Source organism: Habropoda laboriosa, unplaced genomic scaffold (assembly GCF_001263275.1).
Source record: "Habropoda laboriosa isolate 0110345459 unplaced genomic scaffold, ASM126327v1 scaffold145, whole genome shotgun sequence".
NCBI lineage: Eukaryota > Metazoa > Arthropoda > Insecta > Hymenoptera > Apidae > Habropoda > Habropoda laboriosa.
In genome coordinates, this window is record NW_017100307.1 from 1,054,574 (window position 1) to 1,073,565 (window position 18,992).

Sequence of the window (18,992 nt, forward strand, 5' to 3'; positions counted from 1 at the left end):
AAGAATCGAGTAAAAATAGTATTTAAATATTAATGAATTACAAGGACAAAAATTATCAATTCTGTGTTGTAAATTAATTTAATTTAACCCCTTATAAACAATATTTTATAGTTTACGATTATTTTCGATTTATTCGATTATTAGATTTTATTCGATTTATTTATTTATACACTGTCTAAGAACAAAATATATTTGCAAAAATGCTTGAAAATCATGCAAAATATAGAAATAAAAAAAAGAAATAACATGATCAATATCAATATGCTTCATATGTCCCGACAATAGGGTTAAAGTAGCGCCAGCACGTAGATGTAATCAGAGGTGAAGATAAACGGTTCACAAGCTACGTAACATTAAGTGTGACTAAATGCACTACGAAAACTTGTCTAACTATATCTCATTGAAGCATCGCCAACTCGGGCCTTTAATTCTCTCACTTTGATATGCTTACAGACAAGGGGCTACCGCTTACTGGTGTTCAGGCTTATCGGAAAAGCCGCGTTATCGGCTGTGGTTAGACATAAGAAGCCGAAACGACGATTGAAACGTGAGATTTGACATATTAGTCGTGAACGAAGAATTCGAGCTGACTGATTTACCGTTCACAGTTATTCTTCATATAACCAATTTAGTTCGAACTGTTTCATTGATTGCTGGAGTATCGACAAGTTAGTTTCCGTGTGCAAGACGCTTCACAATGTTCGCCACCGTGGTACTGTTGTTACTGATGCTGCTTTTACTGTTCGTTTCTGTGGTATTCGAAAACAAAACGAGAAAATATCCACCAGGTAATCCGGAGTTATTTTGAATGTAGACTTCGTGTCACGCTACTCGATCGACATGTGTAGTATCACTGCGTCGATCAATATCGACCCAACGCGAGATCGATTTTCATCCTTAATTTCCCTTATAGGACCATAGAGTTCTGTTCCTAACTTATCTACAAACATTGGAACATCTTTCTATGTTTTCTTTTTAGAATTGACACTGTGTTCGAATATCAGATACTATGTTAGAGACGTAATACACGTGTGCACAATTAACGTGCGACGCATTGTATTGATTGAAAAATTGGTTCAATTATTTATGGCTTTAATATTAATTTTGAATAACGTACAACGTATACTGGGAGAGATAGAAGAATTTATAAAGTAATAAACTAGACAAGCTTTAACGTACGTTACGCGAATGTGAACGGTGATCGGTTTGACTAGGTCAGTTAACTTTAATGGTTTAAATTAGCGCGTCTACTGTGTTTCATTGATTAAAATAATTCTTCTTGAGTTTCGTTCGTCTTGCTTGAATTACTTTCGAAAACTTTCGCTTGTCGTAGAAATTATAATAAATAATCAAAAACAATTCAAAATTCGAATTTCATGTGTTACACGTCGTAGAATTTCGTTTGAAATCGATGTCAGCATTTTTGACACATTTATCGTACGATATTGTTAATGTCTTTATGTTAAAAAGAAACAACAAAAAATTTAAAAAACTGCAAGTATTTAAAAATATCCGCTATTTTTAATATTTCTAATTCAGTTAAAAAAGAAATACTAGATTCGATTAATCGTTTGAAATTTTTTTCGATACTTCCTCGAACGTTCGAACTTATGTCCATTAAGGAAACACCATCATGATTTGCGTTCAAAAATTCAATGATAGATAGCAGAGTATCGTTATACATCAGAACTTTGTTCCTTTTTTCCCACCTTTTTTTTCTAAACTATATTATCTTTTAGGACCGTTCTCATGGCCATTTATTGGCAGCCAGTTTTTATTGAAGCGTCTAAGTCGTGAACTTGGGGGGCAGCATATGGCGTTCTTAGAGCTGTCAAAGCGATACGATAGCGAAGTGATAACCGTAGACATTGGTACTGACAAAGTATTGGTCATTTCCGGAAACAAGCTAATTCAGAATGTAATGAAGAACGAGGAATACGATGGACGTCCTTGGAACGAGTTTATCAAAATTCGAAATATGGGCAAGAAGCAAGGTATACATTATTGCATATCTAAACGATTAGAAAGTATAATTAGCGGAAAACATTTTGTAAATATTTCACGTTCCTGTTGTTTTGAAAAAGAACCGTTTAATGAAACGCGGAATTTGCATCTTGTCCTTCGTTCCAGTTTTCCTTCCACGATGTATGTCATCGTGTTACTGTCATTTTGCATAGGTATCATTTTCAAGAACATTTATATCAATTTTAACACGTTGTAATACTTTTTAATATAGATAAGTTGTGATTTACATACGAACCGATATTTTCATCTTATCTCTCTTCTTTTTTTTCTTTCTTTTACTAACGAACAGGAATCACGATGAATGACGGATCGGAATGGAAGGAATTACGTGGTTGGATGGTGCGAACGATGAGGATATTCGGCTTTGGGAAACGCGAGATGTCGGAGATGATCAAGAATGAATTGGTCGTGCTGCAGGAGAATTTGAAGAAAGGGGGTGTACGAAAATTAAAACCATTGATCACACCGGCTGTGGTAAATGTCCTCTGGAACGTGGCGACTGGAAAGCCATTCTGCGAGGACGACAAGTACATACTCTACATACATATACACGTCTCTCGTTCGATTTCTCTGCTTTGAGGAGCACAGTTTTCACGTATTTGGTCTTCGATGCGTGCGAACGGCTGGTTGAACTTGGAATCGTTTATACGCTCCCTTGAATTTCTTCTTTTTTCTTCTTCTTCGTTATACAGAGTGTTACAAAAAAAAAAAGGGTCATAGAATTTAGAAGTTTATAATACTCACCGAGAGGAGTAAAAAATTCTTAGTCAACATAATCCTAAAATGTATCATTTCGATGTAAAGATTACTTTCGGATTTACGAGCGTTCGATTATCACTGAGATCAAGAAAGATTATTTTTTTGAAGAGATTCACTTCAGATTATCGAACACTTGTAATTACCAAAGTATTTTGGGATCTGTGTCGATTAACATAGTGCTATAAGCGCTATTTAAAGTCTTAGATCCTTTTTTTTTTTAACTCTCCGTATAGGGTAACATTTTTTTATATTCTAGATTTATAGCGCCGCTCTTACGGATTTGAAAGATATTACAGACAAAGGGGACTTGGGGTAAAATTTAACAGACGTTAGATAAAATATTACGTAGTATAACACTTTCTTTCCCTTTTTTCTCTGGAGAAAAGCGAGTATAGTTGATCGTTTGTAAGTAAAGAGGCGGTAAATCGGAAACAGAAGGTAACGATCCATAGCGAGAGTTTAGATGCGAGTCGCAAAGTGGGACACGTATTCGATCGTGATTGTTTATTGTCTCTTAAACGTCTCCCCGTAGGTTGCAGTATTTTTCCGACTTGATGGAACGTCGCGCGCAAGTCTTCGACATGCTCGGCGGGCTTCTCACCACTTTCCCTTGGATCCGTTACGTTGCACCTGTGGCCTCAGGGTACAACCTTCTCCTCACGCTGAACAACGAGCTCAAGGCGTTCTTATTGGTGCGTCTGTTATGTAAATCAATTATGATTTTATATTTATTAAACACGCTGTTACACGTGTGTGATGATTCTTCTTCTCTTTTTCTACGCAGGACACCATCGAGGAACACCGAAAGAATTACAAGCCAGGCTGCGAGGCGGACGTAATTGATATGTTCCTACACGAAATGATCAATAACGAAGATGCCGGCGGCATTTTCACTGGTACAATTTCAAGATTTACAATCTGTTTCATTTGTAACTTCGGGAATGTTCCATTTCGTCAGAAATCTTTTGTATTGTTAAATTATCGTAAAATTAGTTACCTTTGACATTCTTTGTTAAAAGTCGACGATGACGAATTTCAAGTTCTCTTCAGGTTCTAAGATTACTCATGTTACCCCCTCTTACCCTGCCTGCTGAGCTGGCGTGTTAATGGAAGCATCTGCGAAGAGAAAGCGTTTTCACAAGAAGTTGTCGCGTGCAACCCTGCCGTACGTGTAAATTCTCCGTCTCGTTCAATGGATTTTTTCCTTTCTTTCAGTTGATCAATTAGTGATTTTGCTGCTCGATCTCTTCATCGCCGGTTGCACCACCACGGGCATAACCTTGGACTTCCTGTTTATGCATATGGCGGTACACCAGGAGGTGCAACGCAAGTTGCAACAGGAAATCGACTCGGTGATCCCGCGTGACAGGCTTCCCGATTTAGCAGACAGGACGAAGTAATCGAATAAATTATGTTTATGGTTTAACATAGTTAGTTGTACCAAACAAGTGGTACACGGTAATTTTTGAAAATGGAACTTTCGTTAAATGAAAAAAAGTTGAATCTTTAAGTTAAAAATTCAAGGTTAAATTCAGAGCTATTCAGAGATCCTAAGATTATTCATAGAATCTTTTATTTTGCGTGGGAGAGTAAAAGCGAACGTACGAAGGAGAGATCAGAGAAATGCAGCACACGGGAAAACCGAAATTCTTTATTGTTGCAGGCTTCCATACGCAGAGGCTATAATATTCGAGTCGCAACGAATGTGCCCTGTATTTCCTATATTGGGCCCGCGACGAGTTCTTCGAGAGACGAATCTCGACAAGTACACGATACCAAAGAACGCCACTATTCTAATGAACACGTACTCCATCACCAGTGACCCTAATATCTATCCAGAACCGAACAAGTTCAAGCCTGAAAGATTCATAAAGAACGGAGCCTTTGAACCTGACACGTATTCCTTGAGTTTTGGAAAAGGTACAAAGTATATGTAGAACAGAAAGAAGAAGAAACTTTCTGCTGTTCTAAAATCGTAGAAATTTCGCGAGATATGTAGCCCGTGAGAGCGTTACTTCATCGAGACGCGACAATGCACAAGAATGTAAATAAAACGATGTTACTGTTCACGTTCGTTTCCGGATGTCTCTAGGAAAGTTGGAAGTACAGTATGCAACAAAATTTCTCGGACTCTGAGTTTAATTATCGCGGTGAAATGGAAGACGGTAAAAGGGAAAGTGTGATACCTTCATTTGGCAAACCAAATAAGCGACGTCAAATATTTAAAATATTCAAAGTAAAAAAAGAAGTTAATATGTAAATCAAACGTTTATGCAATCTGAGTCCAGGAACTTTTGTTATATACTGTATCTTTCACGCGAATGAATAATGAATACTCGTCTCCGGTTAATTAGTACAGTCATCGTGAGGGAGATTTCAGTTGCGTAGGAATTTAAAAAAACAAAAGAAAAAATGGAAACATGTGATCCTCCACATTTTCTTCTAAAATTTTTTTTGCTTTGTTATGCTTTCTGTATTTTTAATTGTCGGAATGTTGTTCGTTTTCTCAGGAAAAAGGCGCTGTCCAGGCGAAGCGTTGGCAAAAGCAGCGATGTTCATCTTGTTCATCGGAGTGATGCAAAAGTTCACCGTGCTTCCTGTTCCTGGCAAAGGACCAAAAGCTGTGGAAACTATACCCGGACTGACGATCTCACCTAAACCTTACAAAGTTCTAGTCGTTCCACGATAGTTCCTCTCTTGTAGAATAACCGATCCTCGTTTACGTTGTATATTTGATTTGCGCGTCTAACGAGCGGATCTGCCTACGCTTATTATTAAGTTGCGTGTGATTAAGACAGGAAACACGTTTATCCTCGTAGAAATTTGTATATTAATAGAATGGTTCCGTTCGTGGTATACGAAAGGAACGTTAATTGGCCGTTCTGAGGGAAACAGACAATAAAGATGAAACGAAGTGAATAATGTATTCCTTGCGTTTATTTCCGACACATACAGCAACGGGACGAACTTTTATTTGCTCGACTGTTGACAACGACGTTACCGGTGTACATACGCGTCTCACGCGTCTCGAAGTACATATGTAGTAGCTTCGCGTTACGCGGATAGACACCGGTTTGTTTGACTTCAACAAATTCTCCCGCCAAACACCCCGTATTATCGTTTATTGTTTCTGCCGCGTGAAAGTCGCTTTACGCGTCGTTTTACGCGTTCGACGAAATCGGCTCGTTTCGTAGAAGTCCAAATGTACCTTGAGGCTCGCGCGCACGTGGCGATTCGGTCCTTTTATATCGAGCTTTCTCGACTTCTCTCTGACGTAGACGAATTCCCTTATCGCTGGAAAATAGATCGTGCAAATGTTGTGAACGAAATTCTCGAAGAAATGTGACAATTCCAAGAGAATATTTTTTGCTTCGATATTCTTTATCGTGAAATGTAAAAATAAGTAACAGGTCGAAGAATTATATTGAAAAGCGACATTTAGCAAACGTATTGTTTCATTAAGTGTACACGCAACCGCTTTTAAAGTAAATTTATCTCGAAACACAATCTTCTTCGTTAGGAGCACGTTTATCGCTTAATTGTCGCGTGTAACAGCTGCAATTTATTTTTGCACAATTGTGCAGTTTTACATTTTTCTAACGTATTCCGAAGGAAGTTGTTTAGAGTGTCGTTAGATACGTTCAATAATAATTAAGCGAACAGATACGGAAAGATTTACTTGCGCGGTGATTAAGATTAAGAACAGCAATGTGTATAATTTGTGATACAGCGAGTCGTGTAAATTATATATGCAAACCGTGTTTACGTCGCGGATCGATTGTACACCGATCAGGTGTAAATTTTCGTTGGAAAATTTTTCGTTCTCTACTTACGACTTTTTTTTTGTCGAAATTGTTCACGTTACATTTACATCGTGCTGCGGTTTTATACGACGTCAGACCTCGTTGCGAGCTTCAGATAAAACGGTTTTGGAGATATAGTGAAACCATCGTAGCCATTTATGTCCGGCGGGCCGTGCTCTGGTGAAATTTCCACGTCGAAGTAATGTACAACGTAGGCGAGGAATAAGAATAAGGATTTCCGGGCCAGCATTTCTCCTGGGCAACGTCTCTTGCCTAGAAACGGTCATCGTTAATTCCACCAAACGTTTCAACTATGTAAAAACCTCCGCGAGATATTTTCCACGGAATTTCTATTTAAATCACCATCCGTCCACCGTCACATCGACGAGTCACGCTCGCTTCGAACCTTTCGTTTCATCTCGTGAATTATTCCACGATTGAGTACATTTTTTCATTTATTATTCACGCGTGTATTTTTCTAATTATTATTCACTATCATTCTTTTAAACGGAACGATACCTTTCTCGTGGCTATCTCGTTAAAGTTGAGGAAAAAACCGAGTTCAACCGTATCTATGCCTCACGTTGACCTTGAAATGACAAACTACGATTCTTTGCAGATTTCAAGGTCATTTCAAGGTCAACATGACATACGTGGTTAAAGTAATTTTTTCGTGAATTTTTTTTGAAAAAATTGTTTAAAATTAAATTGAATAAATTTGACAAAATTATAATATTTTCTACTTTATCTTTAAATTTATATTTTCTCTTAAAAGTAAAACTAATCGGTTACGCTGATAACGTGGATAAATAGACTGACCTAAACCGAATGGCATACTCGCGTTGTTCGGACAGAATCGACCGTTATCATTGAGAAATCGTTGCGGCCGAAATTCTTCCGGGTGATCCCAATGCGTTGGATCGTTATGCACGCTGTGGAAATCCAGAAGAACGATCGTGTCCTAAAATCACACGATAATATTCTTAACAATTAATATTCAATGCTTATCGTCGAGAATACCACATATATGCCACACTTGCCTTTGGTATACTGTATTCGTTCAGAGTTATCGCTTTCATGGTTTTGTGAGGTACTCCAAGCGGTGCCAGGATCAGGAATCTTTGTACCTGTTTTGAACAATTCAGCCGTTTAACGGAAAAGTGGCGTAAGTGAATTTTTCGCCTATTTGATTTTTCAGTAATCATCAGCTGAAGCAACGTCGGATACAAGGAAGAACAGTGGAGATAATGAATCGTCTGTCTGTAGCGATCGAAGCAGTTGTAGAAATTTTCAACGGAACTACGATAATGAAAGTAATCGAAGCTACTGCTGATGAATAATTTAAACAATCAATTACTTCCGCAAGAAACGCCTCCATCATCGGTAACGACGAGTAATCCTTCAAAGTCGGAGACCTCGATCTGCCAACCACGTTATCGAGCTCCTCCTGAAGTATCTTCATCCATTCAGAGTGCAAAGATAAAAATAACAAAGTAGTCGCTAAAGTATCCGTCGTGGTTTTCGAGCCGGCCAAGAACAGATCCAGGCATAAGACCAACAAATTCTCCCCTGAAAAAGAAAATCACACCAACTTTCGTCTAACAGAAATAGGATTTTTTAAATTTGCAGAAAAAACGTTACCGACTGTCGAAAATGGTGCGATCGCGTTCGCCATTTATCGACGAGATCTCCAAGAGAAACGCATCGATCAGGTCCTGCGGTTGGTTCCCCGACAATTGTTTCTCGTGAACGCTGATCTCCTCGTCTAAGAAATTCCAGAGCTTCTGAAGGATCCTCATTAATTCGTTGTAACCGGATAATTCTGGTATTATGAAGCGTAGAAATGGCATTTGCGAAACAATGCCGCCCATTGTGTCCATCAATCTATGGGAACAGGAAGTGTACACGAACGTGCTTGCGCAAAGATTGTAAACGTGTGTTCATGCTCGTGTATTTTACACGCTGTCGATTGTAATTTGGTTATTCCAACGTTGGAAAATTGTGAGGTAACATTTGTTGCGAATTAATTTACCTGAAAGCGTCGTGGACTACTTCAAGGATTTCGATCAATTTGTCGTTCTCGTAGTCGAACCTGTGACCGGCGAACATGCACCAGAGGGAGTTTAAAACTGCGATGTCGAAGGTGGTGTGAATTGGTACAGGACCATTTGCACTCGCACGACGAAGATAATTCACGAGATTTTCAGCCTCGACTGTTAGCTGCTTCTCCATGGTAGACTGGCCTAATCCAAAGGTTTTGAGATGGCGCATTGTGAAACGGCGACACTGGGACCATGTTGGTCCCTCCGTGAACAGAAGGCCTATCGATCGAGAAAGAATTTGTCGATTAGAATATGTAGGAACCGACAACGGAAAAAAATATTTTTTGGGTTATAGACCCCCAACGGGAATCGAACCCGGCACCTTCGGCTTACCAAGCCGAGACTTTGCGCGTTATACTAACCACCCCCTCCCTATTCTCCCTTGTCGGTTTCCTATTTGGGCATGGAGGCCCCGATACTACAAATATATCAATGGTAATTAAATGGTGGAGATAAAAAGAATTCTGACACTTTTAAGCGGGGTTTGGAGGTTTTCGTGGATTTAAATTGTTCGAATTTTGGCTTAAATCTGAAATTTTCAAGCGACGTCTTCAAATGCATTTGGAAATTTTCTTTTAAGCGGGGTTTGGAGGCTCTCAGATTAAAATTGTTCGAATTATGACTTAAATTGAAAATTTTGAAATTGGAAATATTTTCACGAGTTTTTAAGAGTGAAAAATATTAAATACCTTTTCTTTTGCCGAACGCGCGGACTCTGAAGAAGAATCCATCCGGTCTGCCGTTGAAGTCATCCTGAAGAAGCACTTTCTTCGCTAGATCGTGCGTGGAAACAACGACAACCTTCTGATTTCCCAATTTCACTCCCAAAATCGGTCCGTAAGTTTTCATAAGTTCTTGAAACGCTATGTAAGCGTATCCGTGCTTCAGTTTCAATCGTCGAAACGTTGGGAAGCAGCCGATCAGCGGCAGCCATTTTGGACCTACCCAAATGTTCGGTAAAATATGAATACTTCGAAGAAACCAAAAGAATTACCGCTCTATTTTTATTCTATTTTAATTTTTCAAGAAATTATAATCTGCACTTCGTCGAATCGATTCGAAGTTTAATTAATCTTCGAATATTTCCGCAGAATGTTACAATGTCGATAGTTATTAATTGTAAAAGAAATTTGTGACGAAGGAAATTCTTGAAATTAGCATTTCTTCACTGTGTTAAGTTACGAATTCACTGTGCACCAACCAGGAGGGAAATTGGACGGTTTGATGCAATCGTAGACGCAAAAGACACAGAAGAGCAAGATTAGGAGGACGATGGTCGCGTAGAACATCTTGGAATGCACTGATACTTCACTTGGTGACTTCGAATGCGGTTACTATACCAAGCATATATACATATGGTAATAAAAACGATTCTGACGGCACTCTGTGATATTATCGGCTTGACACCCATGGCCTCTGACGAAAATATCTTCTTGTGTCAGACATCCTTTTCATGGTGTCTCTCCCCGCTTCCAGTCCCGTCTACAGAAGTTCCGTCCATTTTTTTTCTTTTCTTCTTCTTCTTCAAACTTCATTTAGGAGTGAATTCAGTTCAACCTGGCAATCGTTGTATTTTACGTAACAGCAGGAAAGAAATTATTTTGGGCGAAAGTGCTCTGCGCTTTCGTTTAGGGAAAACAGTTCGAAGATCATTTTATATACTTTTTCAAATTTTTAATTTAAATTGGATTTAATTCTGGAATTCAAGAGCTTTTTGTCGAATTTGATATTTCTTAAAACGCTATTTCATTATCTAAGGGGTACGGTGACCGAGAAGAAAGGTTTTCTCGTTTCTAAGTGTGAATTTTTCTATAGAATCTCACGCAAGAATATGAATAGCATTTCACGGGTTAATCGCGTACGAATTTTTAATAACCGCTCTGTTTGGTCGTTCATTTACATGCAAGCATCCAGAGAAGCGTACTTCAGTTTCGAATACGAGGAATACGCGAGATCAACGTCCTCCGGTAGAAGAAGAGTAGAAATTTGGTTTCTCCGAAATTGGAGTTCCGGCTCGAGGAATAATTACCGTGTTAAAAAAAATTGAAAGCAAAATAGAACGGTACCTATTTTCGTCGATTTTTGAAATACGTAATATAGCAAAAAGTAAATATAAAAAAAACGAAAAAACGATCGTTTCATTCATTCACGTTGGAACAAGTTGTAAGGAAAATAAGATAATCGTTCTTTTTTTTTTTTCAAATTCTGAGATGTTTTACGTAGTGAAAGATAAGTATTAAAAAAAAAAAAATGAAGAAAGGATTGTTCTGTTCGTTTGAAATTCGATCCATTGTTATGTTTAAAGACAACGCGTTTTATCAGATCAAACGAGCCGCTCGCCAGTCAGTTTATCGTTGCACCTTGCAAAAAAGCGCGAGCCAGGAAGGAGTCGCGATAAGAAGTGCACTTTCGAAGCTGTCGCGGAATTATTTCCTGGGTGAACGGGCTAATTGGAGCCAAACTGACCGAACTGGTTTCTGCTGTTCTGCAAGCCACGGTGAAATGCGAGACGAACCTCGTAGGTTCAGGTGCTTCTGTTAATTACCGCTGCATTCATAACGTGGAGGAGTAACGATGAGAAACTTTCGATACGCCCACTATCGTTGAATCTTTCGTTTTTGGAAAATTTTGTAAAGCGTCTTTGACCTTTGCAATTTTTTTTAAGAAGAAGAGAGCTAAATGTGGAATTTTTTATTTTGGAAAATTTTGTAAAGCGTCTTTGACCTTTGCAATTTTTTTCTTAAGAAAATGAAGCTAACAGTGGAATTTTTTCTTTCGGAAAATTGTAGAAATCGTCTTTAACCTTTCCAATTTTTTTTCTTTAAATACAAAGAAAAGGTCGAAAATTTATTTATCCATTTTACAAGACACACTCGTTAAAATACAGAATCGAGTAGAAAAAATGTCTAAAGTACTTCCGAAAGTTGAAGCAGTTAATGAGACGTTCAGATAAACAGCCAATAAAATACACGAAAAGTGAAAAGCTGTATTACAAAAAAAAAAAAAGAAGAAATTTACTTGCAAAATTATAATTATCAAAGATACATCGTGGAAAGTGTTTGTCGATGCTAGTCGACTTAATAAAACTCGTTTAATATATCTCTTCATTCAGCGTTACGACGGCACGAGACGCTTTATTCTCATTTTTTTTTAAGGTAATCGTTTACATATGTATTAACGCACACGTGCTCGAGTACTTTAAAACAAGCATAAGCGACGTCATGTGCTTGGACACATATGTTTTGTCAGCAATGTTTGCGGACACGAGTCACTGAAGTAGCAGCTATAAACACTTTTTCTTAAAGACCACTTTACATGTGTTTTCAATTTTACCTTTCTTCTTTCTTCTTTTTAATTCTCACACGCAGAACGAATTCTTACGGAGTTAGTTGAATTATCGCCGCTTTCTAACGTCACGAAATATTACACAATTACCGTAAGAAAATTGGCTACGATCAATTTCGGCTTCGCCGTCATTAAATTCCCATAAACTCGCCTCGATCCGTAATTCAAGCTATCACAGAAGCTATTCAGAAGCTAAACTAATCATTCGTTGTTTTCAACGTGTGTATAGGGGAGAGTCGTGCAGTACCCGGCCACTCTAAGTTTTTGTACTATAACTTGGGCTAATGTTGGTAAAAATGAAATTTCAAAAAAGTAATTTGTAGTACAAAGGGGACAAATGGTTTTTCTTAAATTTTCTCATAAAGATAAGTAATTCGTAGAAATAGAAAAGTTGTAATTTGCAGCGAACGAAAAATTGTCGTGCAGTACCGGCCAGCTAATTACTTGGTAGATTTTGAGGTCTAAGTGATAAATAATGTTGGTAAAAATCATTTAAAGCGATCGATATTTTCTTGATCCGTACACTCCACGTGAGCCCAACCATTGCATCTATGAAAAATAACTTTCGGAACACCGGCGTAAACGTTAAACGTCTTAGAACTCCGGTAATACTGAAGAAAAAGAACGTCGCCGGAATACGTTGCTCAGGGCTATAGTATTCATTTGTTTTTCCACCAATAGTGCAGTCAACTAACAGTATAAGCGAGATCTAGATTTGGCCGGTACTGCACGACTCTCCCCTAATTCGTCTAATACCGTGATCAGTTCATCGTGGGTATGTAAAATCGATCGTTATCGCGGTAATAGTCTTCCATTGAACGTGCCAGATTTCCATTTGACTGCAGCCTCGTGAACAAGAAGAATTTTCTTGAGGAGATACGACCTTCGGCGTTGACAATTCCGTCCTCTGGAAAATATTCCAAACGGCGGAAAAGAGTGTCACACGACACGGAAACAATCTGCATAAAAAATACAGTGGGGTCAATGGAAAAGAGAACGATACGGTTTATGTTAAAATACAGCAGAATGTTTGTTGCATCTTTTAAGAGATATACCGCTCATACGGTGAAATAAATTTTGTTTCGACAAAAGTTGGAAAATTTTCTTGAGTTTTATTTTGAAATGTAATTTATGCGGTGAAATAGTTTAGGATAAAAATTGGACAATTTTCGAGATGGAGGACATTGAACGATCTTCTTCAATTTTATTTTGAAATCCAAGTTATTTATTTGAAAACCTAAAGGAAGTTTCTTACGTCTCTTTAAGCCGACCTAAGAATCACCATATTTAAAAAAATCAATCATTCACGTTGCAAAGTATTTTTCTTAAAAATTAGAAAATATTCGAAAGGACACTAAAGAATCCACTTTATCTTCCTTCGAGATCCAACCGATCGACGTCGAAGCCTGAAGAAAGTCTCTCGCAAAGAGTCTCCCCAAGCGTACTTAAAAAATCTCCATCCTTGAAAGAAAAAACAAAATCGATCATTCATCGAGTAAGATAAAAAGGAAGAATCCCGGAGAAATCATCTTCCAAATTTTCCACGGACGTCTCGACGAGGGGAGCCATTTGCTGACGCAAATGATGATGAAAGAACGAGGAGAAAGACAGCCGCGGAGAGGAGAGGAAAGTGAAAACGAAGGTAGAGCTGGTCGACGTGAAGATCGATTAGAAAATACGCGTACGACATTTCTCCGTCTTCTTTTCCCTTTTCTTTTCGTCCAGCGGAGACACGCGCGATGAAAAGTCTGACCCCTGACAGAGAGCGAGGCAAAGTTTCTCTGCTCGATGCACACGACGACTTACTACGGCCAGGTTGGATAAAGCAGAGACACGAATTAATTTATGCTGCTTTGAAACGTCGTGTGTGTACACGCGTGTCTGTGGTCGTTTGTGTGGGTGCACGGATGCTTTCTCCACGGTCGAGGTCTCCCATATACAACGGCGGCTCGACTTCCTTCCATAACAGAGATCTCCCGACTTTCTCTGGTTTCGCGTGGCCACGTTGCGTCATGTTTAGCGTGGGCCACCGAATGACTCGGTGAAATAGTAATTCCGAGGTGTTAACGAAATATTGCCGGGATTTGACACCTCTGGATTAGAGTTTGCTAGGAGAGTAATGGAGGAAGGATTAAGGAACGGGGAAAGTGGCGATTGTGGGATGCCGAGGAAGAAGTTTCTCGTGGATCCGAGTATTGTTGAATTTTAAGCTGTCTGTTTTCGGGGGATACTCTAATTTTTCGGGAATTGTCAAATTTCTTATCAAAGAGAAGATAAATGATTGTAAAAAGGGTAGACTTAAGAATGAGGGAAAATTGTGATTGCGAGATGTCGAGGAAGTTTCTGTGGATCTAATTTTTACAGAATCTTAAGAGCATTCCAAGTGTAAAATTTCGACTGTAACGAGGGTAAATCGAAGAATGAGGAAAAATGGCGATTGTAGGACACTAAGGAAGAAGTTTCTGTAGATCCAAGTAGAATTTTGAAGTCCTCCATTTTCTGGGATATTCTAATTTTCAAAGAATTGTAAAATCTCCTATCCAAAGTGCAGAGAAATTGTTACAATGAGGCTGAATGAAAGAACGAAGAAAAATAGCGATCATGGTACACCGAGGAAGATCTTCCTGGCTTCTGATATTCCAATTTAGACCGTACTCGATGAAAAAAGCAAGAAATATCTGAAATAACAACACCACTGTTCTAACAAAATATTAATCAACTTTATTCGTAACGGCATCGGTTAACAAAATGAAGGTAACAACGTCGGGTAAAAAAAAAAGAAAAAGAGAAGAAGGAAGGTGGAAATATACATACATAAGGATAAAACACGTTTGAGTCCGGACCGTGTCAGTCGATTAATCCTCCGAGAACTTAGCTAACTAGAGGACTTATACCTAACGTAAAACTAGAATAATATATACAGCGGCTTATGATACAATACTTTCTGGAATAAGCTTTGTACAAGCAATCTGCTCAGTGCTTGGGAAACGCGAAATTCGCTGCTAGACCACTCTGATTATTCGACGCTGGAGGTGGCGTTAGATCCTGACTGATCGACGGAACCTCCGCCTTCGACGATCTATCCCACCTGACCTTGTTCTCATCGACCTGTTGCTGCTTCGTCGCGGCCTCAGGACTGTAAGGGACCACCTGAGATCCTCGAGCCTGCGTGTCCTTTCGATCCTCCCATCCGTGATGATGAGGATGATGATCCTCCGAGGGGAACCATTCCGATATCCATACCGGTTTCCAGATCTTCTTCCAAGCTGGAACCCAAATTTCCTTCCAAGCCGGCACCCAGATCTGTTTCCACGCCTCTTTCCACGCTAACTTCTTATCCTGTACCCATTCCAATTTCTTATCGGTCTTCCATATCTGTTTCCACGCCTCTTTCCATTCCAGTTTCTTATCAGGCACCCAGATTAGCTTCTTGGACGGCTTCCATATCTGTTTCCATTCGTCCTTCCAAATCAACTTCTTGTCGTCCACCCAGATCTGTTTCTTAGCTGGTTTCCAAATCTGCTTCCAAGCTTCCACCCATTCCAGCTTCTTATCGGGTACCCAGATCTGTTTCTTCGCAGGTTTCCAGTATTTCTTCCACAGAGGCTTCCAGATCAGCTTCTTCTTCCAGAGATCGTGGCTGGTGTATTGCCAACCGTGATGATCCGTGCCATGGTAATGTTCTCCTGGAATACCAACCTTCACCCATTCAGGGATCCAGAGTTTCTTCCAAGCTGGTACTTGGAACTCCTTCCAAACTGGCACCTGGATCTCCTTCCAGACAGGCTTCCAGATCTTCTTCCAAGCTGGTACCTGGATCTCCTTCCAAGCTGGAACCTTGATAGGCTTCCAGACAGGTTTCCAAATTTTCTTCCACGCTGGTACTTGAATGTCCTTCCACACTGGGACTTTTATCTCCTTCCACACAGGCTTCCAAATCTTCTTCCAGGCTGGTACCTGGATGTCCTTCCACACTGCCTTCTGCGTCGGTACCCACACTGGCTTCCAGATCTTCTTCCAGGCGGGCTTCCAGATCTGTTTCTTCGCCGGTTTCCAGATCTTCTTCCAGCCAGGCTTCCAGATGAGCTTCTTCTTCCAGTAACCCTTGTCGTGATGGTCGTGATGGTCGTGATGGTCGTCGTGGTGCCCTTCGAGCGCTGCACCACCGCCACCGCCGCCAGAATGGCCGAAGCCAGCGCCGATGTCACCTCCACCGGAGTGGCCATAGCCACCCCCGATGTCACCTCCACCGGAGTGGCCATAGCCACCCCCGATGTCACCTCCACCGGAGTGGCCATAGCCACCCCCGATGTCACCTCCACCGGAGTGGCCATAGCCACCCCCGATGTCACCTCCACCGGAGTGGCCATAGCCACCCCCGATGTCACCTCCACCGGAGTGGCCATAGCCACCCCCGATGTCACCTCCACCGGAGTGGCCATAGCCACCCCCGATGTCACCTCCACCGGAGTGGCCATAGCCACCCCCGATGTCACCTCCACCGGAGTGGCCATAGCCACCCCCGATGTCACCTCCACCGGAGTGGCCATAGCCACCCCCGATGTCACCTCCACCGGAGTGGCCATAGCCACCCCCGATGTCACCTCCACCGGAGTGGCCATAGCCACCCCCGATGTCACCTCCACCGGAGTGTGGCTGCTCCTCCGGAATGGCCAAAGCCACCACCTAAGTCTCCTCCGTGGCCACCTAGGTCACCGCCAAGGCCAGCGCCCAGGTCGCCGCCGTGACCTCCCAAGTCACCACCCCATCTCTTCTGTGCCGCTGTGCCATATCTGGGGAGAAATTGCGAGGCTTGGAGAAATGAAGCTTTTGGTAATGTGGTGGAAGAGTTGAATATTGTATCATTGGAATTACGAGAGAAAGGATTAAAATACGAAGAGAAACTTGGAAAAGGGAATTTTCGAATTTTTTCATAGTGGAAGAGTTCAGTCTTTTAGGATTAGAGTGCAACAGGAATATTGTGCAACTGGAATTATTAAAAAATTGAGACAAATTTGAAAAAAGGAATGTTGGAATTTATTAGCATTGAATTGGAAGGGTTGAGTCTTCGAGGAATATGGTGCAATTGGAATTATTTAAAAAATGAAGAAAACTTTGGAAAAAGGAATTTTCGTATTGATTAGAATTGAATTGGAAGGGTTGAATCTTTGGTAATTTGACGAAGAGGGAATTAGAATCAATTGGAATACCATAAAATCTAAATTACGAAAAAGGGGGGAAAAAATTAATTTCAACAAAATTTTGATCGGTCTTCGTCCAATAGAATCATCTGAGATACACTCACGGAACTTGTTGCTGAGACTTTTGTTGCTGTAGCTGATTCTGGTCCACCGCCTTGCTCGTCACAAGAGCGACTTGCAGTAACACTACCAGTGCAGCCTGTAACGAACGTAATTGCATGGATATTACAGGAATTTCACTGTCGATGAACGTTAGCTGGTTAATGTCCCCTATCTATTTCCTGTCTTCGACTTCTAAAGCCGCAGGTTTAATCGCACATCCTTTAGATCTTGATCAGAGAACGGCCAGCTCGCGTACGTGACACGGAGAAATCTCGTTTTTTTTTTATGGCAACGTTCCAGACATGACTTTTAACGGCTGTTCGTTTATGGAACATCACTTTCGAAACTCGTCGCCGATCGATAATCAAGTAACACGTTCGCCGACAAATAGCGACCGCTGCGGCCTTATGGTTCCGGTTCTGGTCAACTGTTGTTCTCGAACTGATACGTATTCGTCGCTGTTGAGGAATGGAATTACAACTGTGGAACGTTTTAAAATTCCGACATATTGAAAAAAATTAAAATTCGACTCAGTTCCAATAATTATTCGTAGAGAATATATTAAAAATGATCGTGCCTGTCGTCTTCAACATTTTCTGCAACCTAACATCTATCAAATTCTCGTCAAATTTAAGCGAACTTTATATTCTACGATTATTCGCAAATATTGAAAATTTTCTGCGATCTCAATCGTTGATTCCAACATCTATCCAATTTTCGTCAAATTCGAATCAATTTTATATTCTGCAATTGTTAAAAATTTTTTATCATTTTCTGCAATCTAATATTTATCAAATTCTCGTCAAATTTAAACGACCTTCATATTCCACAATCATTACAAACTTTCCACCAAATCCTCACAGAATCTCTAACAAACGTTTTCTATCAAAAGATCGAAAGCACCAATTATCGACCCAATCGTCAATTGACAATCAAACTTACCCCTTCGACAATCTCAACAACAGATCACCATTCGTTCTCACTTACCACTTGCCCCATAACGTACCTCCCAAAAACCAAAAAACCGCGAACTAAATGCACCCTTGAAATCGTTCGAGAACAATCAGCTTATCAAAAAAAAAAAATACTCTTTAAAACCGTCGCGAATAACGAATTTACATAAAATCGAAGATCAATGCAAAATTGAGAAGAAAAGTAGAAGAAAAGAAATGAAAAGAAGCAAAACTGACCGCGCATCCCGGGCGAATCCTCATATTTCTCGCAATGCCGCCCGTTGGGCTCGGGCCGCGTACTCTTGTTCCCTAAGTGCAGGAAAACGTAAGTTACTTCGTCCAATCAGCGGAACGCCGTAGTTATATAGGCGCGTATTCTCCCCCAGTGCCATCGTCGGAGGTGGCTCGTGGTGTGTCCGGGCCAGGTGGCGAAGGTGGTGGTAAAATCTGTCTTGGTGGAGGAGGTAGTCCGCACAGGACGGCGATGGTGGTGGGCCCGAACGGGCCCGCGTTACGGAAAGCCCCGTAACTCGACTGGCTAGCGATGGGACCGATCTCGTTGCTCGCTTTTTTCTTCTTTTTCTTCTTTTGCCTCGAGGACTAGACAAACCTGCTGGATAAAAATATTCTTACGCGTGTACTTGTAAGGTGTTTCTAGCTTACTTTCCCGGATTTTTGTTCCAGATGAAAACATTTCATCTT

General features: G+C 40.3%; 3 protein-coding genes across 3 annotated transcripts; 1 reads left to right on the forward strand and 2 right to left on the reverse strand.

Moving 5' to 3' along the window:
- The first annotated feature begins 543 nt into the window (after positions 1-543).
- LOC108574047 (probable cytochrome P450 305a1) lies at positions 544-5,890 on the forward strand. The gene is made up of 8 exons (XM_017936554.1): positions 544-788; positions 1,740-1,994; positions 2,315-2,552; positions 3,317-3,476; positions 3,569-3,680; positions 4,000-4,180; positions 4,448-4,704; positions 5,295-5,890. Exons 1-8 carry the CDS (start codon positions 698-700, stop codon positions 5,471-5,473), a joined length of 1,473 nt encoding a protein of 490 aa, XP_017792043.1. The 5' UTR covers positions 544-697; the 3' UTR covers positions 5,474-5,890.
- Positions 5,891-6,668: 778 nt separating this feature from the next.
- Positions 6,669-9,978, reverse strand: LOC108574069 (methyl farnesoate epoxidase-like). Its single transcript, XM_017936580.1, has 8 exons — positions 9,891-9,978; positions 9,379-9,630; positions 8,620-8,908; positions 8,233-8,471; positions 7,945-8,156; positions 7,628-7,714; positions 7,407-7,548; positions 6,669-6,860 (listed from the first exon to the last, which is right to left on the reverse strand). The coding sequence occupies exons 1-8, from the start codon at positions 9,976-9,978 to the stop codon at positions 6,670-6,672; spliced, it is 1,500 nt and encodes a 499-aa protein (XP_017792069.1). The 3' UTR covers position 6,669.
- A 5,029-nt stretch (positions 9,979-15,007) lies between these two features.
- LOC108574026 lies at positions 15,008-18,551 on the reverse strand. The gene is made up of 4 exons (XM_017936523.1): positions 18,528-18,551; positions 17,340-17,434; positions 16,796-16,827; positions 15,008-16,638 (listed from the first exon to the last, which is right to left on the reverse strand). Exons 1-4 carry the CDS (start codon positions 18,549-18,551, stop codon positions 15,008-15,010), a joined length of 1,782 nt encoding a protein of 593 aa, XP_017792012.1.
- Between the last annotated feature and the right edge of the window lie 441 nt (positions 18,552-18,992).